Here is a 13,951-nt window from a genome sequence, read left to right as displayed (position 1 = left end):
GATGTTTTATGAGAAATAGCTATGCTATGATCAGTGTCTGATGAATTAGATTTGTGGTATGAGTCATATATTATTCCTTAAATGTAATTTTAAACATGACCAACATACAAATTTTTAAATACAGTTATGACTTTGTTTTGCAATAAACATTATAATGTAATAAAATCAGTTTTTCCCTAGTACTGAAAATCAAAATAGGTATTTGATAGTAAAGGGAGCTATTCAGATTCCAATGACTCTAGCCATTCTCAAGTAATTATCTGCTTTTTAAAATCACCTCTTGAACTGTACTCCTTTGATGTCTCAGCATTATCTTGAAAAACATGAACAAACAATTTAAAAAACAAAACAAAACACTGTCGCTCCTTGGAGACAAACGGTTCGAACCCACCAGACGAGTTTGACTGGAGAAATGTCCAAACTTTAGGGAAATATTTACAACACTGCAGAGTCAAGCCATCTTTTAATACTTCTAGAAACCTACATTCTCAAGAAATGCCTAATTCACCACAAATCACACAGCAAATCCTCACTTAACAGCCAACCCAACAGTATTGTTTTATTTTAAAGAATGTTTAACACTAATTGTATGATAATAATTGAGGTAAGGTCTAGATATTGAAACCAAATAAATAATGGCAAATATGTTTAAAACTAGATATTTTTTATAAGCAAAAGAGATTTGCCTTCAAACAGTTTTTTTCAAGATGAAAAGATTTATTTGGAAAAATCAGCACAGGACAAAGATATCCTTAATAATCTGTCTCAGAATACCTGAATATTCAGAATATATATGAAATGTAGGTGGAAATTCCGATTTCACAGAACATCAGTGTTTATACAAATTAAACTCCCATACCCTCCCACCCCCACATATACTACTCTATCTACCCCTTATTAACATTAGCTTTCATTAAGCTTCTATCTTCAGTGCTACTTGCACAAATTAAAAAGCAAAATCATTTTCATTTTTAACGACTAGGATTAGTTAAAGCAACCAAAGCATTACTGTTACAGCAAAGTTTAGTAAGACCATAAGAGAATACCACTAATAACAGTTTTAAATTATCCAAAATGATTTCTTTATTGAGATTAAGTAACTACATAGATTTCACAGTACTATGGAATACTTATATTTAGCTAAAGTCACAAACACATTTCAACATTCAAAATGATGAGCATCATTACCATTCTAATCTACAAAGCTCATGAATAAAGAAAATTACAAAACCTCAAGTGTTACAAAAAAAAAAAAAAAAAAACTTTTAAGTCTACATACATTAACAATAAAACCATTTCTTCCAGGTAACAGGTAAAAGTATAAAGGCATACCACTGACTTTTTTTTCTAGATAGCCAGGAATGAACGAATGTTTAATATCTACGACGCTTATTAGGGCCTTCAAAGTTGCCCCCTTGACTTCCTCTACCAAAGCCACCAGGACCACCACTCACAGGACCTACACCACTCATTGGTGCTTGAGGGGTTTCAGAACCTGTTCTACTCCCCATAGGTGAACCCATCTGAGATGGCGGTCCTTGAGGAAATCTGTCATTGTGCTATGATACCACACAATAAGGAACAGAATATGAAGTCCATTTGGAACACGCCAAATATAAGTGACAAGAAAAATTGGCAAAATCCCAAGTGGTGGTGTCATGAAGTTCGGCAGAAAGTCCAGCAGAATCAGGATCACACATAGAAGGAAGAAAGGAGCAATTTAATTAGTTACTATGTTTTTTTTTAAAAAATGCAGCATCTGAAGATTTACATATTGCTAATGCTATGCCCCAATTTCAAGAACAAAGAACTGATTTCGTGACAGAAGCAAATGTAATCTTAAGCCTAAACAATATTATAATAAAGCTCTTACTCCTTTTTTCAAAAGTTTATCTTGCATGAAACTATGCCATGTAAGAAAAATACTTTTTCAAAAAAAAATCAGAGAAATAAAACTGGGGAGCAGCATCACGTTGTTTTTTAAAAGTAAACATTCTAAAAAAATCTTTACATCAATTCCTTGAAGATAGAAAGCACTAATACAAACATACACAAAGAATTATGATTTCACTATAGAAACTTCTGAGTGTTTTCCTTGAAATATTATCATTGGGAAAATAGTTTTAAAAATTAATGTAATAACATGCACTAATAAGCACAACTAAACATATGAATTAAGTATTTTGAAAAACTTCACAATAATCATACATATTAATCTCAAAGGTTGGACAGAACTCCCTAAAGTGTAGCAGTAAAATGTCAGTGCAAAAAACACCAAGGGTGATATTTAAATAAAATTTACAATTTCAGGGAGACAATTAAAAAATGGGACAGTTAATGTTACTTCTATGTTTCTATTGATTATATGCCACACAAAAACTTAACCAAAGTAGTGTAAGTTTTTACTAGCTTTCAAACATATTACTACAAAATAAAGCCTCTACTGAAGGAAATAAATGCAATCACTGTGTTAAGCGCCATCTGTTCATAGTAGCCGTGCACTGCCTCTTTATCTCCCTGTATAAACTATCATTTTAAAAATCCAACTGCCAGCACGTCCTATTTCTCCACATTCTTAAAAGACTACATTTGTAGCAAACAGAATAATGATAAACGCTGCATTCAAATCTAAGACATACAATGCATTGCTTTTAACGTCTCATCACGATGGATTTACAATTGGTGACCGGTCTGAGTCTAAATGGCAGTGCTTTTTCTTTCTTAGCAGCATGGGCGCCTCAAGATTTCATATAGTAGTTTCAAAACTAAACTGTCTTTTCAAAATAGATAACCAAACAACTTCCCTTTCAAAACGTTATTCAGAACAAGCATTAACAAACACTAACTGAGAAAACAGTTTGCCTGTATAAAGTCCCATTTATATAGTGATAGACTTTAATGGAAATGATAAAAGGTATCATTCCTGCTATCAATATATTTAAATATAATAAAAATTACAACAGAAAAACCTTGTTTTCATAGTATTTAATCCACACAAAGATATCTTCACACTCTCAGATCAAGACAAAAAACTGTCTACTTTAAATTTATTAAATGTAATTTAAAATTCTGTGAAAGGAATGCCACAATAGTGGTTTAGAAATACAGAAAAACTTTAATGATTTTTATAACTAAATTCCTTGCAATAAATCATGACAGGTAATATTTTTAACAAAAATATTTACTGAAAACTGTGTGTTCATACACATTGGACTTTTGTCCCCATCAAACATAAAGAGTCCACACAGGAAAAGAACACCATCATAAAATACTTGAACATTAGAATGCTGGTAAATGATGGATACAAATTAAAAGCACAGAAAAAAACTGTAATTAACATATGCATTTGCTATATACTGAGGTACCACAGCATGCCACAGACAGTAATCCTAATTCTTGGACTACTTAAAAACTATCTCAGCCGGATGCGGTGCCTCACGCCTGTAATCCCAGCACGTTGGGAGGCCGAGGCGGGTGGATCACGAGGTCAAGAGTTTGAGACCAGCCTGGCCAACATAGGGAAACCCTGTCTCTACTAAAAATACAAAAATTAGCCAGGCGTGGTGGCGCATGCCTGTAGCGTCCACTACTTGGGAGGCTGAGGCAGAGAATTGTTTGTGGGAGGCGGAGGTTGCAGCAAGCCAAGATCGTGCCACTGCACACCAGCCTGGGCAACAGTGCGAGACTCTGTCTCAAAAAAAAAGAAAAAAAAAAACTATCTGTAATAAATCAACATATGATGTCACAAAATTTTCTTCTTCAATGGCTGCCAAAAGAAATGATACCAAATTATATTAAGTGTGAAGCTATCCTTGATGCAGAAGTGTACATAACTGAATATAATCAAAATAATGTTTATGATACATTACCACTGATCCATTATCTGGCATCATTGGAGTTCCCATATTTGCGGCTCCTTCTGGTCCCATGGCAGGACCAGGACCCATTGGTGGGCCAGGTATAGTTGCTCTGTTGTTCATATTCATACCCATCATTGGAGGAGGACCTTGGTTACCAGCAGGTGCTGGGCTAAACGCATCTATGTAAAACAATCTATACTTAGAGCTGTCCTATCTTAGTTTAGTAAACATTAAAAATTTAACAATATTTATGCAATCTATATACCAAGACTGTTATCAAAATTATTTTCACTCCTTGAGAATGGGGTATGCATTATCTACTCTGTAATACAGCATTACCTACACTCTAGAATTAGAATTTTCATCCCCAAGCCAAACGTACATAAAATCAAGAAGGAAACTATCAATCATTTTAGGGCATTTGAGACTCTTAACAGTTTGCAAGCTTTGAGACATCAGTATTATTTGTTATAGTAGGCTTTTAAACCAAATAATCCCTAACAAAGGGGACAATATTTTACCAGTTTAAATGAGTAACAAAGGATTAGCACTTACAAAACCACTTAATTTTTTTTAACCCATGGCTAAAAATATTAGCATGTAAATTATGCTAAGTTGCTAGAGAGGAAATCATTTCCTGCAATATATAAATAAAGATCATTATAACTAGCCTCTCATCTTAGTTTTTTTTTTTCCTCCCTGAGTTGATGGAATACCTTGCTAAATTACAGGAGGTACTCTTTTTTTAACTTTTTATTTTGAAATATGGAATCTAAAGAAAAAAACTGAAATGACTTATAACAAAACGTATTTTTAAAAGCAACCGCAACCAAATACAGATAAAATATTAATATAGCTATCTGGATCTTTCTGACAAGCTTAAATTCCACAAATGGGGACAATCTGATAATATTTCAAGTTTTTTCATTAAAAAAATCCACCTATCTCATATTAATTTAAACAGTGTTTGCACTCTAATACTACATATATGATGATCTCAGATACAACATATTTTTAGGCATTTTCTTTGAAAAATTTTTTCCCTTTTAAGTGTTATTGCTTGTTTATCATTAAAAATTTATAACAAAGCCATTCTAATTCAGGGTTTTCTTTAGTATTTCATTACACAGGTCAATTTTCTGACAATAAAAACTCAATTTCTCAAATATACACTATAATGAAGCTGAAATCTCTACATGGCTGAGTCCCTACCAGCCCCTGGCATCGTACTTCTGCCTTCAAATCCAATCCCCAGAAACCTAGCAAATTCATAGGAAGGAATTATTTCTTTCATCCCCAAATGCTCTTGGCAATAAACAGACTTTATCCAAGAGTATTTCCACTCCCTCACTATAGCCCTAAATAGCTATTTTTAATAATTTCTACAACTAGAAATGAAGAGAGTGTAAGAACAGTATCTAAGAGGCATCTTACCTCAATCATCCCCCAGAAAACAAATTTAGTTTCTTTTTCCTCTCTTTCTCTTTAATAGAATGTAATTTTACAATGGTGGGTTCGAAAATAACTACACAACTATGGGTATAAAAAAATCAAAAATAATATTTCCAACTCACAGTAGTTAACTTAGAGTTTTACTTTTAGTACTCACATCTTCCACCACATAGCTATAAATAAATTTAAAGATCTAAGAAATGTTAGCATTATCTGGTTACTAGAAAGGTAGCATTATAATGTATGTTTCACTTGGTTATACACACTAGTGATACACCAGAAAATCTGCTGCCACTTTCCATCAATGTAACTTGATGAGTTATGACAGTTTTAACTTCTCAACAACCCAACTGGATGATAATGATTAATAGCTCTAGAAAACCATTATGATGAAAGAAGTCTCACACTGAATGAAGACTGAAGAGAAAATTAGATAAACTGGACTTTAGGAGAGTAAGTGCTAAAATGTAAATAGGTCCTCTGGTGAATAAAATGTCACAAAAATTTTAAGTTATCTTCAATTCCTAACTAAATAAGGACTCTAAAGGCATATTCTTATATTTCTTCTGATAAAATTGCAGAGTATCTCTGTGCCATCAGAAATGGTTTTAAGTTTTATACTATTTTAAAGTTTAGCTCTGATGTTAATGTCACTCTAATAAGAACGGCCTTTTAAACTGCCATGTATAATCTATAATAATCTTATTCCTAAAATCCTTAAAATTACATGGATTGTATTATATACCATCCCAGCATCTACTCTAAAAAAAAGATATGAATATTGGACCACTTGGACATCACTATACTCAATTATGCTTCTTAATTTAGAATGCAGACGCTCTCGGTTCATTAATTATTTCACGTATCCACTGCAGTAATTTCACAATTAAGTTCTTTATGGGCAAGGGCCATGTTTCTTCCTTCCTGCATATACCAGAGATATTTACTAACTACTCATTGGTAAAAAGTGACCAAGTAAACAGCAATATATGACTCTACATTATCTGATTAGTACTACTGAAACACTGGCAATAGAAGTTTAAGAAAAAAAGCTTATCATGGAAAATGTTCATTTCACACATGACTTAAGTTTCATTTGATAGACTATATATGCTAAGAACATACTTGATTTTGTAAATGGGTGTGCATGTTAAGTATATTGTTTGCCATGGTAGTGTAATCTTTAAAACAATATGTACATTTAAGTTATATAAAGATTTTTAGCTTCATAACAGCTTTTGTGGGACAATTAAATGTGGGACAGCTTTTGCGGGACAATTCATTTCATAAAATTTAATTCCTTACCCAACTTTTAAATGCATGACATTTCAAATTTCAAATTTAGTAAGGCCTATGAAATTTAGTAAGGCACGCTTGTTTGTCCTTTAAGTTATTTACTTGGCATTATTTCCCTTGCAACTTGGCTATACGAGCAAATCCATACTAAAGTTGCTAATATACTTTCTTAAAAACTTAGTTAACTCTAAAACATGCATTGGCGACACACGTAATTCCCCTGATGAGTCATAGTCTACAAAGACTGAGTGCACTTCTGTGCACAACACTGTAGGTTAAAAGAAAAAAGTTCAATATTCATTAGAGTGAAGGAAAACAGGTTTAAAGTTACACAAAAAGCTAGTTTAAGATAGAAATGTATATAAAACGCTCTCTAAAAGCCTAAAAACACACTCAGGACCTATCAATTTCCTGCTCAGAAACTATCCATTTCCAGTGTCCAATTAGGACAGGCCAGGTGGCTCACGCCTGTAATATCAGTACCTTGGGAAGCTAACGCGGGTAAACTGCTTGAGCCCCGGAGTTCAAGACCAGCCTGGGCAACATGGTGAAATCCTGTCTCTACTAAAAACACAAAAAATAAGCCAGGCATGGTGGCGCGTGCCTGTAGTCCCAGCGACTTGGTAAGATGGAAGGACCACCTGAGCCCAGGAGGTAGAGGTTTCAGCGAGCTGAGATTGCACCACTATACTCCAGCCTGGGCAACACAGTGAGGTCCTGCCTCAAAAAACAAAACAAACAAACAAAAAGCCAATTAGAAGGAATATAATTTGATTTTAAAACTGCAAAGACAGAGCTGTATTACACAATGTAATGACTAAACTACTTTCAGGCTGTATTACAACCTGGTTTATATGTTTCTTTCATTAAGCCTATGAATGTATAACACATCTTTTAGCCTTCAAACAAAAACAAAATGAGAATTTTCTTCCCAAGCATATATTTTTAATATAATTGTATGGTATTCCAGTTTAATGGATGTAAGAGATTTCACCTTTAGAAATGTTGGTTCCGTATTTTAGTTTCTTACTGATATAAGAATATACCACAAACAGCATAAACAGTCCCCCCAAAAATGATAAGTTACAAAAGCCTTTTGCTTCAAATCCCTACCTCCCATGTTTATTGCTCCACGGGGACCCATATCACCCATTCTCATTTCCTGTTCTCTCTGTAAGTAAACATAGTTGTCACAGTCAACCTATCGATCTTATGACTTTACATTTCCCATCTAAAATCAAAAAGAAAAGAGTGAATTGGGACATCATTTTTCATTAAAAATTTTGAAAAATTTCCATCATCATATACTTAATAAGAATGCTGAAAACAAACTTCAGTCTCCCAGGCTTAATATACTACAAACACTTAATGCACCCAGGTTATATTGCAAGATTAGATTACTAATGAATCAGATTATATAAAACATACCACAGATTAATGTTTTTATTCCAACAGATGAAAGATACATGCCTACATTCCAAGCAAAGGAAAATCTAGTAATAATAACCACCAAAGCCAATTATTTTCTCCTCCCAGGTCACTGAAGTCTTAAAATAGAAATGACTGTTACCAAGTTCATATTGAAATGTATTCAAATATATAACACAAACAGCTTTAGGGAATTATGCTAAAAATAAGGTTACAATATTCATTGCCTAAATTATAATTCATTCATGTATTTTTATTTATCTACTCAAGCATTATTCCATCTAGGGACTACAGAAAGCCCACACAAGCAATTACTGAAAGCTCAACATAACACTGCTTTCCTTTAACTGTGCAGTAATTTTATTTGAAAACCTGAATGACAGTATTACACAGTTAACTATAAAACAGAAATATTCAAAACATTTGAAATTTCACTACAGAAACTGCTTCCTAAAAGCTCTTCATTTACCAACAATAGTGACATAGAATTAACTTCAATGAAATCTCTAAGTGAAATTACTCAAGATAACATACGAAAATTGCAATTTTCACTTTGACTTGATGACCACTTCCAATCACAGAAAACTTTGTTAAATGTAGCAATCATGAAAAACATTCCATTATGAGACAATTGCAGAAATGTTTAAAGAAAGCATAATTACTGTACTTTTGAAAAAGCAATCTTATTAAAATCTAAATGTTCATTTAAAGTTCCATTTGATAATACAAAATACTGTTGAAAAGCACCTATAAAGCTGGAAATAAAATAAAAGCCTATGATGGAAACATAACTGCCATTAAGCCACAAGTGGCTCCTTAAAAAAACTGCCCAACTTAAACAGAGATGTCCAAAGGCAATCTTAATGAATGAAGCTACGGTACAACAAAAACACCATCATGAAGAGATAAAAATGCTTTTTCACATTATTTAGAACATTTAAATGCCAACCTTTCTAAAACCTTCTTTTTTAATTTTTTTTTTCAGAGACCCTCGCTCTGTTGCCCTGGCTGCAATGCAGTGGCGTCATCATAGCTCACTGCAGTCTCGAACTCCTGGGCTCAAAGGATCCTCCTGCCTCGGTTTCCCTAACAGATGGGACGACAAGCATGCACCATCGTGCCTGGCGAATTTTTTGATTATTTTTTTATAGAGATAGGGTCTCACTATGTCGACCAGGCTGGTATCTAACTCCTGGGCTCAAGCAATCCTCCTGCCTCACGCTCGCAATGTGCTGGGATTATAAGCGTGAATCACCACGCCCAGCCCTAAAAGCCATGTTTTAACTTTCCTAAAAATAAATTTCTCATTGTAACAGTTGTGACCATTAATGGATACTATTACTGACCTACAAAAAAAGCTAGACTGAGGTGGGGTGCAGTGGCTCACGCCTGTAATCCCAACACTCTGGGAGGCTGAGGCAGGCAGATCACCTGAGGTCAGGAGTTCAAGACCAGCCTGGTAAACATGGTGAAACCCCGTTTCTACTAAAAATACAAAAAAATTAGAAAGGCGTGGTGGCGGGTGCCTATAGTCCCAACTCTTCGGGAGGCTGAGGCAGGAGAATGGCGTGAACCCAGGAGGCAGAGGTTGCAGTGAGCCGAGATCGCACCACTGCACTCCAGCCTAGGCAACAAGGTGAGACTCCGTCTCAAAAAAAAAGAAAAACAGAAACCCTGTCTCTACTAATAAAACAAAAAAATTAGCTGGGCAGTAGTGGCACATGCCTATAATCCTACCTCCTCAAGAGGCTGCGGCAGGAGAATCGCTTGAACCCAGGAGGCAGGGATTGCAGTGAACCAAAATTGCACTATTGCACTCCAGCCTGGGCAACAAGAACAAAACTCTGTCTCAAAAAAAAAAAAAAAAAAGCTAGACTGTGATATAAAATTGGCTACTGATCAAGCATTATTTAGAAAACTATTTTAAAATAAAGATTATGTTTATCACTACTTTCAGTAGACCAAATCAAACTGCCATTTCCTTATCACTACTTAGAAACTACTGATAGGTTCTCAGAACCTACTGATAAAAGTGAAGAATGCTTCAACACACCCAAAATCTTCTAGCTATAAAAATAGTATCTATAGTATCTAGATACGTATCTGTAACAAGCAAATATAGTAGATCTTCTGTTGTTGAGAAGCTGGTTACACACCTGCACCATCAAGTAAAATATATGGATTTCATAATCATGACTTTCGGGGAGGACAGGAGTTCAATTTATATTTTTACTTTTGAATTTGTCCTCACTATAAAAGGTTAGGAATTCAATATCTAACCACTAATATAGGGAAATTATTTACAGTCTCACTGCTTGAGATTTCAATTACCCCTTATATACCCTAATAGCTTAACTATTGGCCTGTGATTCACTGGCAGGAAAAAAGGGCATAAACAATCTTTTTTACTGTCTCTTTATATTCTCAGCTTTATGTATCACTTTCTAGAATAACTTTCTAGAATAGTGTGAGCTTTATTATTCACAAAGTACCTTCTTTTACTATTATTATTTGTTTGTTCGTTTTGAGACGGAGTCTCGCTCTGTCGCCCAGACTGGAGCGCAGTGGCTCAATTTCGGCTCACTGCAAACTCTGCCTCCCGGGTTCACGCCATTCTCCTGCCTCAGCCTCCTGAGTAGCTGGGACTACAGGCGCAGCCACCACGCCCGGCTAATTTTTTTGTATTTTTAGTAGAGACGGGGTTTCACCGTGTTAGCCAGGATGGTCTCGATCTCCTGACCTCGTGATCCGCCCGTCTCAGCCTCCCAAAGTGCTGGGATTACAGGCGTGAGTCACTGCGCCCAGCCCCTTCTTTTATTATTAAATCCATTGTCACTAAAAAAATTTCATGGGAAATGTATCAATGTACCGAAAATAACTATGGTTTTAAGTCAACTATTAAACACAAACATTCCCCTTCTGGTGGTATATTATAAATCGGTACAAGTTTTAAAACACTTTTCTCTAAATGAGATAATCAGAATATCTTAGAATACTCCAGGCTACTATAGCATATTACTGTATTAAAATACCAATTAAAAAATAAATAAATAAAATACCAATTCATGAGGCACATTACAGCATTTTTCACTATATATATACACACTTGTATTTAGTAATGTTGACAATATCTTAAAGATGATTACTGAATACTATTTTACACAGCTTTGCTCTTAAAAAAAAAAAGAGTGTAATTTGATGACATCATTTTGTAACTATTTTAGAAGGGGCAAAAGAAATTTTCAGTTTCCCAGTCATGTCTTCAGGCTGTTACTTTCTAGAAACCCACCGCTACAAACTTCTAGTAAAATACAAAAGAGGTAGAGATTATATTAAGATGATTTTGTAAAATAAAATACAGCATTCTTCACTATCACTAAATCTATCAAATATTAATAAGAATCACTTGAAGAAATTCCCAAACGTGTGCCCATCCAACAAGCAATACACAAGACCCTTCCTTCCATGAAAGACTTTTAATAACACTTCAAATTAGAATTTAAGTTAGAACCAGTGCGTATATGTGATATTTTTACAAATTTAAATAATGTTTTATTACATTACAAAAAATTAAGAGTTGTGGTTTAAGCCAAAAGAAATTATTTGTAACCAACATCTCAAAAGACTGCAGTGTGCTAAAATAAAGCTATGATGAAAACTCAGTTTTACATTATTGATTCAACTCTATGAAGTAGGCCTACTGTTACCTCATTTTAGACATAATGAAACTGAGGCACCAAGTTGAATAACTTAGTCAAGGTAATACGGATACTAAGTGGCTGAGCTAGCCTATACGATTCTACTAAAGAAGAGTTACAAAATTTTTGACGTTCACAAGATACTTTCATTCTTCAAAAATTCCAACATATCTCCATGTCCCAGACAGCCAAAAAATAATAATAATAATAATTCCAACAGGCGAAGCCTAATAAAAGGCGAGATTTTAACTTATCTTTGCAGTATTTGTAAGACTGTATGCCTTTCCATGAAAAAGAATTATACATATGTATTCCTGAAAGCTTGGAATGCAAGTGTACTTAAATTAACAGATGACCAAAAAGGAGGCAAAGTATGACTAATTCCCAGAACCACATGTCAAAAGAGCATTCCATCATCGCAGCGTTCTTAACGTGTAGGTCATGGAGTTCTAAGAGTCCCCAAGACTCAGGAAGTGCAGTCATAAGTATTTCATGTTTTCCTAGCACTAAGATATAGTTAGTTATAATATATCATCAGACTTTTCTCTGTGTCAACATTTACTACATTCAATGGTGCAAAAGTAATGACTGGGAAAAGTCCCAGCACTTTAACACAAGCCAAGAGACCTGGGCCCAATTTTTACTAATAACCACTGCATTTGACACATAGATAAAATTGTATTTTCAATTTTTAAACTATGAATACCTGGAGGAAGCAGTAAAAGTTAATTTTATTAAATCTCTATCCATGGGTACATGCTTTTTTCATGTTCTTCACAATAAAACACAAAGTACATCTGCTGCATTCTGAAGCAGGATGGTTATTTTAAGAAAAAGCATTCATGATTGGGTTGCATGCTGAATGAAATACTTTTTTCATGGAACAAGATTTTTATATGAGACACCTATAATTACTGGCTTGAGTATTTGGCCAGCATTTTCTATGAGATCAATATGAAGACATGTAACATTTTTAATTTTGTAAAATAAACACATTAGCATTTGGATAATCTGCTTAGGTCAATGCATCAGTATTTTTCTTCTGACTCGTACATGACACTACAAAATCATGCATGGGTAAAACAGCCATTCAAAATTCAAAGCAGCCCAATGGATTCCTTTTTCTTTTTTTTTTTCTTTTGAGACAGAGTCTCACTCTGCTGCCCAGGCTGGGGTGCAATGGCGTGATCTCAACTCATGCAGCCTCTGCCTCCGATTCAAGCGATCCTCCTGCTTCAGCTTCCAGAGTGCAGAACTATAGGCACATACCATCACACCCAGATAATTTTTGTGGTTTTTGTAGAAATGGGGTTTTACCATGTTGCTCAGGATGGTCTTGAACTCCTGAGCTCAACTGATCCACCTGCCTCAATCTCCCAAAGTGCTAGGATTACAGGTGTGAGCCACCATGCCCAGCCAGTCCAATTAATTTCAATGTTAAGAGTACTTTTAAGTTTTACAGTAGTGTCAAAAAAATCCACAATTATCTTTAAAGGTTATTAACATACTCCTCCCTTATCACTTCTCCGTATAAAGTCAGGTCTTCTTTGACGCATTTTAATTAAAAAGCTTTCTGCAATAGATGGAATGCAAAAGCAAATGTGGGAAGCCGACCATTTCTCATAGAGCAAAACAATTTACAAAACATAAAACAATACCATTCTTCCCACTGCACTGAAGGGAACATTAAAGGCATTTGCAAAAATGTACAAGAAAGTGACTCTTAATTCTGTAACGTTTTCTTTAAAACGCGCTTTGGCTTATAACATGGTAAATATTGATATATTCCTTCAGCAGCACGTTGGAGGCCTCAATAGTTTTTCCTAGTGATATGGAAAATTAAGGAAATATGGAAGCCAAAATGTTTGAGAAGCACTATTTTTAAAGTCCCAGTCAGTCTTCTTTCACAAAAATGTAAAACAGAAAGATTGCACTAAGTAAGGTAAATTAACCTAACAAATATTTTCCAAAATGTGGTAAACATGCCACTACTGGCACATGACACTTTTTGTGCAGAACATGGATATTTTTCCTTTAATATTTAATACTTGGGCTATCAAGATACAAGGTGAGCATAACCATCCAAAACCCCAAATGCTCCAAAATCCAAAACGTTTTCAACACCAACACAATGCCCAAAGTGGAAGATTGCATACTTGACCTCATGTGATGGGTTTAAGTCAAAATGTAGGCAAAACTTTCATGCACAAAATTACT

The 13,951-nt window shown here is 34.6% G+C and overlaps 1 protein-coding gene across 8 annotated transcripts in view; it reads right to left on the bottom strand.

The window, feature by feature from the left end:
• PSPC1 (paraspeckle component 1) overlaps positions 1-13,951 on the bottom strand; it is a 109,608-nt gene that overhangs the window by 27,863 nt on the left and 67,794 nt on the right. For 3 of the 8 annotated variants that reach the window (XM_025364004.1, XM_025364005.1, XM_025364003.1), the window contains 3 exons: positions 7,722-7,779; positions 3,870-4,039; positions 1,059-1,559 (listed from right to left, as the gene is read on the bottom strand). The exons of 4 other annotated variants lie outside the window; for them this stretch is intronic. In XM_025364004.1, coding sequence (XP_025219789.1) covers positions 1,374-1,559; positions 3,870-4,039; positions 7,722-7,779 — 414 coding nt within the window. In that variant the 3' untranslated portion in view covers positions 1,059-1,373. Of the gene's footprint in view, positions 1-1,058; positions 1,560-3,869; positions 4,040-7,721; positions 7,780-13,951 lie in introns of those variants that run through there. One more of the 8 variants, XR_003116448.1, reaches the window with a different exon arrangement.

The sequence above is a fragment of the Theropithecus gelada genome, chromosome 17 (genome assembly GCF_003255815.1).
Source record: "Theropithecus gelada isolate Dixy chromosome 17, Tgel_1.0, whole genome shotgun sequence".
Taxonomy (NCBI): domain Eukaryota; kingdom Metazoa; phylum Chordata; class Mammalia; order Primates; family Cercopithecidae; genus Theropithecus; species Theropithecus gelada.
This window is presented reverse-complemented; position numbering and strand designations above follow the sequence as displayed.